Below are 17,278 nucleotides of genomic sequence, written 5' to 3' on the forward strand. Positions count from 1 at the left end.
AGCGGTGAAAAACTGCAGGGCTCAAAACCACATGTGAAAATGGCTTGTGCTGATTTTACATTAAATCCTTCATATGTGGTTTATGCAGAAACAGTTCTTGGAATATTTCACAGACTTGTTTCCTTAACCTCTTTAAGTCCTGGTTTTTAAATGTACGCTGTGACTGACAGATGGCCAGAGGACCAGACATACACTCTAATATGGCATATGGAATTGATAGGAGGTCCTCTTCCCAGAACTCCCATATTTGAGCCTGGAGCAACACCAGTAGGGCAGTTCCCTGGCCTACCCATACATTGTATGGTCGGGCATGTAAAAAGTATGAATGACTTGTAAATTTCCATGTCTCCATCATACAGTAAAATCAAGGAAATAGTGGCTTTTATGTTGTGTCTGATTTTATATATATATATATATATATATATATATATATATATATATATATATATATATATATATTAGGCATAGTCCGAACCGAGTTCGGTTCGGGTTCGTACTCTCGGTAATGATTCCCGCTGTCTGCCTGCTTCGTGCAGCGGGCGGATCCAGCGGGAGGACCGCCTGGAAAACTGGGATACAGCCATAGCCATAGGCTGTATCCCAGTTTTCCAGGCGGTCCTCCCACTGTATCCACGGGCAGACAGTGGGCAGACAGCGGGAATCTGATGCCGAGCGTTCGGGTTCATACGAACCCGAACCTCGGAGAGTTTGGACCATCCCTAAGTATGTATATATATACACACACACACACACACACACACACACTCCTGTGGCAGGGGGGAATAGAAAAGAGCATAGCCTCCCAATCATGGGCCTGTACTGGTCCACCACAGCTCTGGTTTGCCTCCACCTGGTCCCCCCATCTTTTTCTCCTCTTCCTACTTCTGAGACAAAGGCTTGCTGCAGGACCTGCCTGCTCAGCCAATCATTGGCCAGGACGGACATTGCTGTGTCCAGTAGTTGGCTGAGTGAGCAGGTCCTGTACTGAGGGCTCATCTCAGAGGCAGAGAGAAGATTGCAGGTTTAGAAGAAGAATGGGAGCTGTGAGGGACAGTAGAGGCCCAGGGCTAGGTAAGTACAGGTGTGGACAAAACCCTTTAAGTAGCATTATTTTATGCCATGGACAAATCTGCCACAGAATCTGCATGTCTATTGGTGCGTTTACACAGAAAGATTTCTGACAGATTTTTTTAAGCCAAGGCCAGGAATGGATTTGAAAAGACGATAAATCTCAGTCTTTCCTTTATGACCTGTTCTCTGTTTATAATCTGTTCCTGGCTTTGGCTTCAAAAATCAGTCAGATAATCTGTCCCTGTGAATGCACCATAAGGCTTGGTTCACATGCAATTTTTTTAGTCAATAATTTATTTATTTATTTTTTCCAGCTAAAACAAGTAGTGGAGTGGACTGAACACTAGTTTTCTCTATGTCAGTTCCATTCCTGGTTTTGGCTAAAAATACAGAAAAAATGAGGACCAAAACACATCGTCATGGCAGAGAGATTTTGTGTATTTTGGTGTATGTTGCAAAAAGTGAATTCCACAACAAGTTGATAGAAAAAAAAAAAAGTCATTCGTCATTGGCCTAAAATTCGCTGCTCGAAAGATCCTAGGAAGATTTTGATGAAAAATATTATAGTCCAGCGCATGTTCAGTGTTTATGCTTTAACTCACATGCCCTGCCTGAATTTTAGATCATTTGCAGTGACTGATGCAAGCAGACAAATAGCACTTCATTAAAACTGTATTTAGGTTTGGAGTTGTAAGCAAGACAGTATTTTTTTTTGCAGCTGACTGACAGAAATCCCCCGCGCCGCCTCCTCACCCCCTCCGATCCCTAACCAGGGAGATTTCTCACTTAATTAGTTCTACTTGCTTGTCTGATTCAGCCTAATGTTGCATGTCTAAACACCGCGTCGCACAATGTCTCAGGTGCCAAACTGCTGATCGGGTGATATATTTGGGCCAGTTTCTTTTTCTTCTTAAAGGCAGAGGTTCACCTGCTCCATTCAACCATGGAAATCATTGTAACCGTGTCAGGAACAATTCTAATAGATTTACTTACCATTAAATTGTTACTGTTTTGTGGAGGCCTGTCTCAGTAGGAAGGACTGTGATGGTGAGGCCTAGCTGGCTCCTAGTACTACCAGTTTGTTGTCACAGCCAATTAGGTATCATCTTAAATGATAAGCACCATAGAAGTTTTCTGAGAAAATAATTGGTCTGGATAGACAGTGGGGAGAAACCAGGGATCATCCAGGGCTCAGTGGATTATGAATAGAGCTGAGTTTCTGCCAATGTTGATTGATGGGAAGCAGCTCGGGAACGTAGCTCTTGCTATAGTGCTAAACCTGATCATCAATACTGTCATTCATTGTAAGCTTCACAGCTTTTTAAGACAGGCAGAAAATGATGCTGCAGGCGCTTGCTTGGTCCCAGTGTTATTCCAATTAAACTGAGCTTTATGCAAACGGCAAAGGTGTGTGCAATGAGTCCTTGCTGCAGAGGATTCTCCATGTGCACATTGTTTCTGTAATATGGAATGATATAGACCAGAATATACGGACCACAAAGACTCTTTGCGCCTCCATTTGTGTCCTCTTGGAGCACGTTCACATGATGCATTGTCTCTATTGGGATACATATTAAATTTTACCCTGTAGAAGTGCACTGTGACTCTTACAGGTCTTATCGTACTCCTATCTGTTCCACTACTACACACAGAAGGAATTCCCATAGAAAAACGAGTGCAATGCAAATAGTGTAGTCACCAAATGCAACCTCTAAGGTTTTTTTTTGCTGAAAAGTGATCCCTGAACTCAACTCAGATTGGTTGCCTTGAGCAATTGCCGCATATTGTGACTGCTTTAGTTTAAAGATAGCAGAGAGATATATTTTGTGTTGGCCAAAGTGACAAGCTGGAATTTTTTTTTGTGCAGCAGGTTTCTTCAATGGGACCCATAAAATCTGACACCCTGACATTGTTTTACTAAAATACTCTGAGACTGACGGGTAGTGTGTCTCACGGAGGAGACTGCTCAACTGGTATGCGGAAGGTGATGCAATGCTTCTTGGGGGGGAAAAAAGTGTGCAAAGAGCTTACTCTCTGCTACCCCCTAGTGGAGGTAGTATGCCTTTGAGTATATACATGACTCTAAGGCCCAATTCACATGTCAATTGTGCACAGAAAATCGGGTCAATGTATTTCAATGGTCCCATTCACACATCCGTAGGTGTGTACAGGGCCGTGATCTGTGCCAGATAAGGAAAGGACAGGCCATAGTGCGTACTGAAATTCCTCCACAGATGCAAAAAAATACGAATCGGCAATCCATAAATAGTGACTAGTTTATTATTAAGTACACTTTTTCGGATGCAATAAGGATGGAATTTTGCAGAGGGAAAAATATACTGATGTGTGAATAGACCCAAAGGTTTGGGCTGTATGCCAGTTTTGACCACACCAGAAATGGTGACACTACAGTGAACACTGTGTCACAGCTATAGTCAGTGACTGGAGTCATAATGCAACTTGATAGTGTAAGGCTGTGTTCACACATAGTATTTTTATCAGTCTCCTTTCATCCAAAACCAGGAGTGGGTTGAAAACACAGAAACTGTGCAAATCTTTCCATTATAGTTTTGCCCTGTCAAAAAAGACTGACCAAAAAAACTGATGGAAATACTACGTGTGAACATAGCCCAAGATGTTTTTTTTTTTTTATGTTATTGGTTCGGTCGTGCCAACTTTTGGCTCTCAAAGCAGCCCCTTCCAGTGACCTTAGCTGCAACGCAACACCACCATGAGGCAAGAACCCAAAATTGCTTTGTATACCTACCCTTAGGCTGCATTCACACATTCCGTGAAAGTTGTCCATGCTCACAGTTCCGTGCGCACGGACAATTTTAAAGCCCATTGCTTTCTATTGGGCCATTCAGACGTTCTGTGATTTCACAAATCCGTGATCCGTGCCGTTAAAAAATAGGACATGTCATTACTCAGAACGGATGCATGGAAAGGATTCCCCATAGAAATCAATTAGAAAAGTGTTTTTCACGGATGTGACATCCATGTTCATCCGTGAAAAACACGGATGTGATGTAATCAATGTAATTTAAAATGCTTTAAACAGATTCGTAAAAAAAAAAACACGGACACGGATGCAAAACGGATGACAACACGGACAGTTGTGCACGGATCACTTGAGATAGCTAGCAGACCACAATCACGGACCAGGAAAATCACTGAAGGTGTGAATGTAGCCTTAAAGAACCTTTCTCTCTCTAAATACTCTGCAGCAACTACACGTGCATGTCCCTTTAACTGCATTACAAACTACTCTTCTAATTGCACATGCCTGTGACTGTCAGAACTGACAAGTTATTTGCAAATTAACCCCCAAAAATGAGAATAGTGACAAGTGATCTTCTCCACAAACTCCTGCAGATGAAGTTTGCTGCTGGAGCTCATAGGCTCAATATAACATGGCCATTTTAGTGTTCCAGACCAGACTCTGTTAGACCCTGGCGTTAGTTTAAGTTTATCCCATTTAGGTATTGCTCAGGCTTAGTAAATCTGCCCATTATATTTTCTGCTACTATAAATGTATAGTCAGTGCCTACCCTGCTTATACATGTTCATGCTTCAGCTCCTGTGGCTGCTCCTATTCCCCCAGCTAATCACTGGAGATGATTGATTCTTAGCCTGACCTGGTGGAGATCATTTGTGTCACGTTCTAATGAATGGAAATTTATGCCGGTTTAAATAGCGTAAAAATTACCTTTTAATAATTCTGTTGCAGCTGCAGATTGCCTACAAATAGGAGAAGCCACAACATCATCCGCTCACATTGGATCAACCCGCAGGCCTACAATGAAGTATTACTGTTTTGCACTCGTCATCATCCTACTACCAGCAAGCTATTGTACGTCGGTCAAGGCACCCAGGTTCAGAGGACGGATTGCACCAGATAGGAGGAATATTAGACCGAATATTATTCTTGTCCTGACAGATGACCAGGATGTGGAATTAGGTGAGAAATCATCATATAGCCTGTGTAAGGCTGGAGACACACAGGAAGTTTTTGATGCAGTTTCATGGTAAAAGCCAGAAGTGGATCCAGCAGGAAGGAGACATTCAGGTTCCAACTTTATCATTCTCTTTGCTTTTAAATCCCACTCCTGGTGCACCAAAAACTGTATGTGTGATTCCAGCCTAAAGCTATGTTCACACTATGTAAAAACAACATACTTATTTCAGAACAACGGCTATTGTTGTGGAAACAACAGTCGTTGTTTCGAAAATAACGACTTATTTTTACATAGCGTGAACATAGCCTAAGGCGGAATTTATTCACATTTTGTTGTCTTTCTGTAGGTATTTGAAGGTTTTTTTTATGCTTTACATTTATGTGTGCTCAGATGTTACCTTAAAGTCTATACTAAAAATAGGGTATGTTTTCCTGTTTTCTTTTTTTTTCCCTAGGCTATTCTATAAGACTGGATAAAATAAAAAAAAATTATTTAAGTGGTTAAATTAAAAACGATCTGCTACTAAAAACACTCTATGCTACTACTAGTAAAAACTCTATACAACGTCAGACACAGGCATTTAAAAATTTTCTGCACTGATTTCTATGTATCTGTCTAAGGCTATGTTCCCACACAGTATTTTGCAACCAAAAGCAGCAATGGATTAAAAACACAGAAAGGCTATGGTCAGACACTGTTGAAATTTAGTGGATGGCCATCATTAATTGGCAAATAACGTCCTTTATTTTTAAAAAGGCCATTTTAAAACAACAGTAATTATTTGCCATAAAATGGCGGCCATCCACTCAGTTTCAATAGTGTGTAAACATAGCCTTTCTGTGTTTTCAATCCACTCCTGGTTTTGGTTGAAAAATACTGACCAAAATGCTGAGCAAATATATATAAATATAAAAATACAGAACAGGTCATAAAGTAAAGACTGAGATTCCTCCTCTTTTCAGATCCGTTCCTGGCTTTGGTTTCACCAATTGCAACCAGGTGCTATTTTTGTATAAGAATAATCATAAGTCCTTCTTTTTTCCATTCCAATACCTTTAAATCCACTTCTGCCTTTAGCTTGAAAATTGAGTGAAAAGATGCCACAAAACCGGCAACAAAACACTGGCCCAGATGTACCAGTGTGTCTGCATCAGATTTCTATTCAAAATTCTTCACATTTACTATACTTTTTAGACACTTTAAAGAAACTTTTATAGGGGGGTCCAAAAAAGAAGGCGTGACCAAATATGCAACACTGTGCGCCAAAAAGTCTAGCTCAAAATTTTGGTGCACATTAACAGTGGGTTCACACATAACGGAATTGCAGGGAATTTCACCCTGCGAGTCCGCAGCCAAACCTGCTGCAGTTCTGTTGTCACATGGCGCTGCCCCGCCGCTGCCACTGATTGGCTGAGCAGGACGTCCAGATGCCTGCAAGCCAGAGTGCGGACCTGGTAATATATGCACTGGACCGTGGGTGGGTGGCCTTTTACATACTCGCAGTGGGATAACAATTCCACTGCAGGTATGTAATCCTATTGAAAGTGACAGGAGGGTATCGCAACAGATTTGGATGGAGACTCGCAGTATGAAATTCCGTTACGTGTGAACCCACCCTAAAGGGGTTATTTGGGATGAGAAAAACATGGCTGCTTTCTTCCAGAAGCAAAAAGACTCTCAACTTAAAGAGGTATTCCAGGAAAAATGTACTTTTCCCGTCTCAACAGGAAAAGTAGGAGATCATGGAGGGTCCAAACTCCCCCGCCAATCTCCGTATCGGGTCCCCGGCTTCTGTATTATGAATAAGGCCGCAGGTATGGCACGTGGCTCTATTCATTCCTATGGAGCCGACGGAGAGAGCTGAATACAGCACTCTTCTGGCGTACTCGCCTCTTTCTGTCGCCTTATAGGAGCGAATAGAGCCGCTGTACCCGCGGCTCTATTCATAATACAGAAGCAGCGGGTACAGATATTTTCCAGGTACTCGGGGAGGAGCAGCACTACGTTAAAAGACAGCCGGCTGATGAGTGGATTGCAGAGATAACAAAACGTTTCGCTTCGTTATTACTGTAAATTCACCATCTCTACTGTTAATGCAGCTCCGTCCTACTAAAGTGAAGTTGTGATGGTAAATACAGTAGGAAATACTGGTGGTGTGTAAAAGAGATTTAAGGTCCAATGTTGTCAATATCTGTGTGACTTTTTGGTTTATGGTGCCCTGAATGTACTGAAGCTACTGCTTTGTGAATAGCATAACCATAACATTTGGTGGCGTTCTTAAGCTGGCTGACTCACATACATGTCCTGTACATTAGCAAAGAATATTATTTATTTCAGGATCGTTACAGGTGATGAACAAGACCAGAAAAATCATGGAGGAAGGCGGTGCACATTTTACCAATGCCTTTGTGACTACTCCTATGTGTTGTCCATCCCGCTCTTCTATGCTAACTGGAAAATACGTCCACAACCACAACATTTATACCAATAATGAAAACTGCTCCTCTCCTTCTTGGCAAGCCATGCATGAACCTCGTTCCTTTGCAGTATATCTCAATAATACAGGATATAGGACAGGTAAGATACATTGGTACTACTACTAACTTTCCATAATGGTTTTTAAATGGCGTCAACTGGGTGGACCCTCATGGCTACTGCTTGCCTTGCTAGCCGTGATTAATAGATCTCCCCCTATATCCAAACAGTAGAAGTTCTACCAATCACAGCTGGTGGGCAGGGAGAAAGCATCAGGGACTGCACAGATGACTCATACTTCGGGAACCATGGAAGTGATGCCAAGTTCCCTTTAAGACAGATCAGTGGAGACCATTTTTTGTTAAGGACTGATAACATATGTGCGATTTGCGATGGTAATGAAATGAAATAGTATTTAGTTACCTCTGTGGGTGTTTTATAGATTTCTATCCCAGATGGCCTGCATGAGGCCCAAGGTCAGGTTTGTCTTCGTTTTCCCATAAGTGGTGAGCTGGGGGTAGTGTATGAACTTCAGACCATGCTTTACAATAGGGATGGGGGGGGGCACACTTGGAGATGGTCTTTCTTTATTTCTATTTTTCATAAGGGTCCACATCATTTATGTGAACTTGATAAAGATAAATAACGTTTTTACCCATTTTTTGGTATGAATTCTAAAAATTGTAAACTTCCCATAAATTATTCTACAAAATTAGAAGAAACGTACCGCTAACAATTGCCTCTCAGTTGTTAGCATTAATTTAGACATCTTGTGGATCCGCACAGCTTGCCAGCAGAATACTTTCTTATTCTCATTGTTTCAGTCTTGTCCTGAACTTTGAACCCATTACAGAGCTTTCATTCTTAAAGAGATAGCATTCATCAGAAAAATCTGCATTCTGTCACGGGTGCATCAATGGTTCCCTTGGTGCAATGGGCATTTAATAGGCTCCTAAGTATTTTCAGCACTGAATAAAACAGGAAATTCCATGTTAATTGGAAAGAGATTTATAAGAATGAATCCCGCGTGTACTATGATCCACTATGTGATAGTCATATATTTTGTATTTTTATCATGGTCTAGTTATTTGTAACATTAATTATCAGAAAAATTATTATAATAATCATTTTCATAATCAAGTGCCAAATCATGTAAGAACAGATTTTGCGCTTTTTCAGTCTTTTAATGGTTTATTGGTTAATATTGTCAATTGAATATGCTATGAATATATGGGGATAGTGGGGGGCCCTTAGGATGAAGGTGAATGCCTAGACCTGCCCTTTTTTTGTTACCCATTTTGTTTTAAATGCCAACCCTGACCTAATGCTGGAATTGCAATACAACCCCATTGTACCGAATTTGAAGGCCTCATCATTCTTAATATCAGTAGGGGTCCCCGTGGCATTATTAGGATTAGTATTATCGGCAACCAGACATTGATGGCATACCTAATTTAAATTCGATGAGGGAATAAACCCTATGTAGTTTTGTGGCTGTTGTTTTTCGAGCCAAACACATACAAAGGAGAAATGTATCAATCGTTACTCGAATACTACCCATGGTGTTGTGCACACACTGGAAAATGCAAATGCACCAGTCTGACACATCTTGTGCCACAAATGATGCATACATGACGCATGCCACACTATGACCTTTAGAATCTTTTTAAACCCTTTCCTGCCTGGTTGGGCATAGGGGTTGTGGCTTAAGTTAAAGGGGGCATGGCTTGAATGCACCAACATTTGGTGCTCGATTCTGGTTTGGAGAAAGCCAAGTGATAGCTCTTCTTAACTTACACTAGACAGCCTACAGATATGCCATTTTTTCAAACAGTATTATATGCTTTGATGAATCTGGTGCATTCGAAGACTGTCCATCAGGTTTGCACCAAGAAAGAAAGTAAATCTGGGTCCTATATTTTGTCCCCACTTGAGCCTCAAAAAAAAGTAGTTTTTACAGTCATAATTAGTTTCAAACATTTAAACAATTTTGTCTGGCAATGGGAACTTTTTTTTAACTTATTTTTAGCCATTTTGTTGTCTTTTTTAGAAATAAATGGGACAAACAAAGTCCTTGGTACTCTGTGCATCTGTAATAAAGATGTAAAATGGAACTAAATATAAACTGACAGATGCTCTACCATTGAATTTAAGACAGACACGTTGTAAAACTGACATTTTATGCCTCATTATAGTGCCAAAGTACCCTACGAAAGCACCCTAAGGATATGTTCTACACAGAATGTCGTCAACAAACACAGTTAGAACACACATGTAACACATGGAGCAGTATGTTCCTTTAAAAACTTTCATATTTATTTTTTTTCATATATATATATATATATATATATATATATATATATATATATATTTGGCAGGAGGTGGTCTCTATCAATCTGCTAAATGCATCAAATGATGCCAGTAGTCATCCGGCCATTGGCACATTACAATTACGCCTGGATCTTTACTTAGCTGCTGGAAACATTTGGCAAAATAAGGCATTGATTTGTTTGCTACTTCCCCATGCCAAGTGGCAGATAGACAACTTGTGTGCCATTCTGTGGGTCATGAGTCTATAGTTAGAGTTTTTATGTTGTGGAATTTTTGAATAATCTTTTTTTTTCTATACTATGTATATAGTTAAAGGGTTTTTCTGATGATGAAACCTATTTAACTGCCTTAAATATAAACATTTATTGATATATAAAGTTATTTTAGTACCTATAAGGGGTCTCTCATGCTTTTCTTCTTCTGATGCAAACCGATTTATTGTCCCACTTTCTGTCCAGTCGACATCCTGTAAGGTTATTTCTATCCCTGATGTACATGCTAGCTAAAAATTTTTAAAAAAACAACTCTATCTCCCTCCCACTAAATGTGAGGCTCTTGTTGGTGTAGTGGGATGGGTTATAGTCATGAAGGTGCAGTGGGAGGGTGATAAAGTTAACTAAATTTTAAGCTAGAGTGTACAGCAGGAACAGGAAGTCCATTACATAATTGAATCTAAACAGGAAGTGGGTTTGTGAAGACAACAGAACAGACATTTTGAACTGGAAGCAGAAAAAGAGCATGACAAACCACAGGAATGTAGTAAATTAAATTTACTTATCAATATATAATAGTTTATTAGTTAAAAATAGGGTTAAATGTAGGAAAAACCCTTTTAATTTGTACAAAAATTACCTATATAGCAAAATTATTGCAATTTGTCATGGTATATGATTTAAACTCCCTCCAAGCTCTGTTCTGTAATTGTTCTCTTGTTTTATACAGCATTTTTTGGAAAATATCTCAATGAGTACAATGGAAGCTACATACCACCGGGCTGGAGAGAATGGCTGGGACTGGTCAAGAACTCGCGTTTTTATAACTACACAGTATGCCGGAATGGATACAAAGAAAAACACGGATTTGAATATGAAAAGGTATATTGTTTTCTTGTCACTTCTGGAATATTGGTCCTTGTGAAATATGGCTATGGGCATGTGAATAGCAATTGGCTGTAATGGACAGATGTCTAATGAATTGACAGAAGGTGAACTGTATTCGTTGAATCATGCAATAGTGTGTCTCAGACACAACGTTATAGCTCAGTAGACGGTGTATTATACCTAGGTGTTTCTGTCGAGCACATTCTCTGATGGATGAATAACTACTTTTGCTTTCATGACTAAGTGGTAAAATCCTGCAGCAGTAAAAGCATGTGAAGAATTTATAAGTGGAAAGCACTGAGCTGTAATTTAAAAATTCCTAATTTTTTAGTAACTCTCAAACTAACGAGTAACATTTAATTAAATATTAGTCAGTGAACTGCAGCTTAATTCTTTATAGGAAAATCCTTAAAATTCTACTCCATATAGGTAAAGTATAGCAGTGCAGCATGCGCCGGATTACCAGAGCATATGCATTGGTAAAGCTGTCACTTTATCTAAAACACTCACATTAAAACATAATTGTCCCATTATATGCATGGATAGGCAGATGGGTGATCTTTGAAGATCTTATGCTGTGTTCATATGTGTCTGGTAATCTAGTATAGTTTCATTCAGTGTGGTTGCACTGGATCAGCTTGTTGCATCCATAATGTCAATCACATGTAGCCCCTAATATGGTTTTCTAGATCTTAGCGCATTACTGTCATTTCCAGTAACTTTTGAATTTTATCAAAAGTTACTGATTTGACCGAGTCTCAATCCAAAGATACAGTCGTGGGGAGTGAGTGGCATGCGCTCCACTCCCCGGCCAGGTGGGACTCCCAAATATGACTCTAATGGAGTGAACAAGTCAGATTTGATTAGCAGCCGGGGAGGGAAGTGTGCTACACACTCTCCCCAGATGTATCTTGGGATTGCAGCCGGTCTCAGGAGTGAGACCCAATGTGATCAGTAACTTGTGACATGTCTGAGGATACGTCAAAAGTTACTGAAAATTACAGTAACACTTTATATCAGTGTTTTTTTTAAAGTTTGAGTCAGACCTCACTGATAAGGTTTTTTTCCCCCCTGATTGACCATAAACAGGCAAAGGTCTTTAAAACACCAGTCTCTGGTTTGGTAATAAAATCTTCTTGTCATTTGTCTATCTGATCTCTGTTGTATTGGGTTAGCTAAGATACAGTTGGGTAAGATACCTTTAAATGGTTAGCTTGAACTTCAACCAGTAGTGATGGCCCAGACATCAACACCTTCACGTTGGTGAGACCCCAGGGAAAAAGGTTAAACATTTAAAACAAAAAGCCGCCATGTGTCTTGGGTTGGGGTCAAAATGTCTGGAACATCAGGGTAAAAAGTTCAGAAACAATAGGAAAATGCTGCAGGATGCACTCTCTTATACAGTCCAGTAATATGGCTGACATACTGGATGCCAAGAACAAGCCCAATGATGACAACAGGATTGGTTCTGGCAGGAAGAAGCCATTAGTGGTTAGTTGTGGTGCCGTTGAGTACTGTAATCCAGAGTTCATGCCCAGCTAGCTATGTAATAATCTTTAGGACATGGTTTCTAATAGACAGCATGCCACTGTGTTCTTAGGTCAGTTCTAGATGTCCTAATTTACTTAAATCTAATTAACATAGAAATGGTAAAATGCTTCACTGGATTTGTGAGATGTCTGTTCCTGCCACTTCTATCTGTCAAACTGAGGCCAGGAACCTGGCGAGCATTAATATAGCAGAGGCAGGGTTTGATTGATTTGCTTTTAACTAGTCCTGAAAAAAGAGTTTCCATATCAGACAACCCCTTTTAAAAGGTAACTAGCAGCAGGTTAGACAAATCTTGCCAATAGTCCCCTATTGTGCATGGGGCATCACCTCTGTGCCATTCCCGTGGTGTTAGCAGTGTAATCCTCGATCCGACGCACCATCAGAAGCACTGCCCCACCCCCATCAGGTGAGCCGAATTGGCAGGCCTCCTAACAGTGCTTTGGACCAAGGATTACACTGCTAACCGTCTAACCTGCTGATAGTTGCCCTTTAAGTTCCCACCTGAAAATGTATTGAATTCTACGTTCCTTCAAGCAGGACTGATGGCTTTATAAGATATGACATTAATACAAGGTAAGTTTTGGTTTAAAAAAAAAATCTCATCTGATTTATTTGAAAAGTTCCAAGCAGTTTTTCTATAAAAATCTAAACTAGGGATGGTCCGAACGTGCCTATGTCCTATGCCCATGGCTGTGGCTGTATCCCGGTTTTCCAGGCGGTCCTCCCGCTGTATCCACCCTCTCCACGGAGGTTTAAGACAGCGGGAATCATTGCCGAGAGTCCGGGTTTGTACGAACCCGAACCTCGGCAGGTTCGGACCATCCCTAATCTAAACCCTTAAAACTTTCACCAGTTCTTCTATGGGAAAAAAATCTAGACAACTGCTCCAATCTACCTTTGCACTAGTTTTGATAAATTCCCCCATATTTGGGTTAGGAAGTGGTGGCAGGAAATGATATTATATAAGTAAAACCTGTTGTTTCAGACAATGTTAACCCTGGAAATGCAATGAACCAAATTTATAAAACAGAGCAGACTCCGGATCAGTCTGTCGGATATTCAGCAATATAATAACATCCAGAGAACAGATCAGTACGAGTGCTACTGACATTAATGCTGATTTATAAACGCAATGCTTCTTGCAAGGTTTGACCCGGCTTTGAAGTTATTATCATAGTTATTTCCCTCCCCCGCTAGATATTTTACCAGATGGGACTAAATCTTCGTCATACATGCCTATTTGGAATGTAATATTTTAATATATCATCATGCATTTGGTTAATTTGCCTTGAGAACGTCCCGGCCTGTCCTAACGTCTGGGGGGGGGGAAAGTTTCATCCTGTGAAATTTCAGTCTACAGAGAGAGGTGCGGGCAACATATGGTGTTTTTTGGATCTGTTACATTGGGATGGATGAGGTTACTGTGTATTTCCATCCATAAAACTCATAAACAAGACCTGGACGTTTGCTGTTTTTCATTACGCTTTTGGAAAAAAAATGTTTTTGTGCTGTCAAATCTCGGGGTAGTACAATTGGAATGGACAGGGAGAAAAACTAACAAGGTTCTGGGAAGATTTTCGAAGACTTAGATTTCACTTGTAACAAAAGCAAGGAATGTGTGCCAAGGTGACCTGCCCACAGCCGTGAGATTTCACAGAGCCGCTAACTGCTGCAAACCATGAGTCTTTTCAATGTGATTACAGCATGCTGGGATTCCGTCAGCCAGTGACACAGATGTTCCAGTTATGGCATTTGACCCATGTAATGGGATTGCACATAAGATTACAAGCTTAGTGGTGCTCATCCCCTTAGGTCTTGGAAGATATATGGTTTGAAATTAATTCGGCATAACCTCCTTTTAGTGTTCCATGATACATTCTAATCGTCTTTTATTTTTCTTTTATATGCGCATAATCGAATGGTATTTTTAATAGAAAGCCAAAACTGGATTCTGTTTAATATTACGCTCCATAATAGACACTTTTACTATTCATTTAATTGTTTTCTAGCTGCGGATTTAATTAAGTGGGGAAAAAAAAGGTATTAAGAACTTTACTGCCTCTATTATATGATGTATAATGATACGGTTGGGCTGGATGGCGTCTGTCTATGTTTTATGAATATGAGGGGAACAAATAAAGGGATACAGATTTATTCCCTTTATATACCGATCTTTCTAGGCTGTAACATCAATGTAAATTAATAGGCACCAACTATAAGACGGTGACCTTGCTAAAGCCTTGAATCCATAGACGAGAAGAAACTGAGGAATCTATTAGGTAAATTGTGTATTTAAGAATATCCAAGATGGCATCTCGCATGGATTAGTCAAACATTTCTTTAGTATATATCTTGCCTTTCAGAATCAACAGAGCTACAAGCATCAGTTTGTTAAATGGCTATTCTGGTTGGTATTTGGCACCCATACACCTTCCAGAGCTGTAGCCCAACTCTCCTGATCCCTCCATACACATAAAAGTTTGGCTTAGACAGATGTTCACATATTGTGAATGGTGTGCGGGAAGGTAAGCCACTGCAAGACTCATCTGGTGGCAGCTTATCTCCCCAAAAAGCAAGGAGAGTTGGACAGAAGAAATCCAACATGCCCGACTATTCTTTTCCCCAACAACATCTTGGGCAAAACAGAAGCAATCCCCCATATATATTAGAAAATTGGCCAATCCCACCAAAATTGGTAATGTCAGGGGGTGTAGGGGGTCCAGGTGCTTTAGTTATTCTGCTTCACTTTAAGGGCTGGGCTTTAGATCTACACTGGAGGCTCTACTGGGTTAATCCTTCAGAGGTTACATAAAAAATACGGGACAAAAAATGTAGATCCTATACTATTTTGTTTAGTAAAATGTTGGCCACCATGTCGAAAGTCCCAATTAAACCCAATTAAAGTCATTTGGTTTCCGTCGGGTGGCAAGCATGTAAGGGATCTTTAAGTGCCTTAAGTAGAAGGAAATACAATGCAGGTGTATAAACCCAATCTTAGAAGGTAGTACACCATGTTGGCTTCTGCTGTATTTTGCTTTCTTTTTTCCAATACTGTACTGTAAGCATTTGGTCACTAAAATGAAATGAGACAATCAGCAAATGACTTTTTGGATGGTAAAATATGTTTGTTAGACTAACACAGACACAACCAGACAGTGGGCCCTATCTGAACCACCCACTGTCCCTGCCTAATTGCCTCAGCCGACCCTAGGCGGTCGCGGACAACCACGGAGACGTTCCCTGCGCTATATACGTGATACACAAAACAATACGGACAGACAAACACAATAAAGAATAGTAAACCAGGCCGGGTCAAACCACACGGGCAACGTAGTACAAAATCAGTAATCCAAAAGAGTAGTCACAAGTCAGGCAGGAGGTCAGAAAAACGAGTCGAGCAGTAGAAGGGATAGGACGGGGAGCGCAGGAATATACAAGGGAGAGCTGGGACCAGGAATACACCTAATTAGCCAGCGCTGGGACTCAGTCTGTGCTTAGCTTTTATGCTGACCAAGAGCCCGGTCTGGATCCTTATTGGATCGGCGCTCTGATCTTCCAGGTAAAGACAGGCAGAGAAACCTGTCAATCACAGCAACAACACAGGTGTAAAATCAAGACCAGGAGCTTCTCAGCTTAAGTCCTGCATAGCCAGAAGCTGAGAAGCAATCGGGTGTGGCACACAAAGGAAAAACACCTGGTCGAGTTCACAAAGGCTACTGCAGATTCCTGACAGTACCCCTCCTCTTATGAGGGGCCTCAGGACCCTTATTGAACGGACCTGGCTTAGACCGATTACGTGCATGAAATTGTCGAACCAGACGTGGGGCATGCATGTCTTTCCCAGAAACCCACGTCCGTTCTTCTGGGCCAAAACCCTTCCAGTGGACCAAGTACTGCAAAGACCCTTGTACCCAGCGAGAATTTAGAATTTTTTCTACCTCATACTCCAACTCCCCCTGGATGACCAGGGGAGCAGGAGGAGAAGACTGCGCAACCGGAGGAACATACTTTTTCAGAAGTGCTTTATGGAACACATTATGTATGCGAAATGATGCCGGCAGTTTTAATCTAAAGGTAACAGGGTTAATCACTTCCACAATAGTGTATGGTCCAACATATTTAGGTGCCAGTTTACCGGATTGTACCTTTAACCTCAGATTTCTCGTAGACAACCAGACCTTTTCCCCTACTATGTATTGATGGCCAGGTATGCGTATTTTATTAGCATGTTTTTTGTATTGCTCTTGGGCTTTTAATTTAATTTGGGCTGATTATTTAAGGCAAATTCAGCTAGAGATATAAAGTCTCTCCATTTGTCCTGGGCATCAGTCACGAAACCTCAGAAATTGCTCTAGGGACTGGTTAATTCTCTCGGTCTGACCATTCGTCTGCGGATGGAAGGCAGACGAGAAAGATAACAAGATACCCAACTTTTCACAGAATTCTCTCCAAAACTTTGCCACAAACTGAACACCCCTATCGGAAACAACATTCTCAGGGATGCCATGCAAACGTAGAATATGATTAATAAATAGCGTAGCTAAAGTACGAGTATTTGGTAGCTTAGACAGAGGAATAAGATGGCACATCTTGGAAAATCTATCCACAACTACCCAAATGACAGTTTTTCCCCTGGACAGGGGCAGGTCAGTAATGAAATCCATCGATATATGTGTCCATGGTCTCGTAGGCACCGGTAGCGGATGTAATAATCCTTCAGGTGGCCTTCGAGGGACCTTGGACCTAGCACAAGTCTCACATGCCTCAACAAAAGCTTTCACATCTCGGGCC

General features: G+C 40.8%; 1 protein-coding gene across 2 annotated transcripts in view; it reads left to right on the forward strand.

Moving 5' to 3' along the window:
- Positions 1-17,278, forward strand: part of SULF1 (sulfatase 1) — a 100,817-nt gene that overhangs the window by 36,976 nt on the left and 46,563 nt on the right. For both annotated transcript variants that reach the window (XM_069957493.1, XM_069957494.1), the window contains exons 3-5: positions 4,802-5,032; positions 7,368-7,607; positions 10,779-10,930. In XM_069957493.1, coding sequence (XP_069813594.1) covers positions 4,873-5,032; positions 7,368-7,607; positions 10,779-10,930 — 552 coding nt within the window. In that variant the 5' untranslated portion in view covers positions 4,802-4,872. The remainder of the gene's footprint in view (positions 1-4,801; positions 5,033-7,367; positions 7,608-10,778; positions 10,931-17,278) is intronic.

This window comes from Dendropsophus ebraccatus, chromosome 2 (assembly GCF_027789765.1).
Source record: "Dendropsophus ebraccatus isolate aDenEbr1 chromosome 2, aDenEbr1.pat, whole genome shotgun sequence".
Lineage (NCBI taxonomy): Eukaryota > Metazoa > Chordata > Amphibia > Anura > Hylidae > Dendropsophus > Dendropsophus ebraccatus.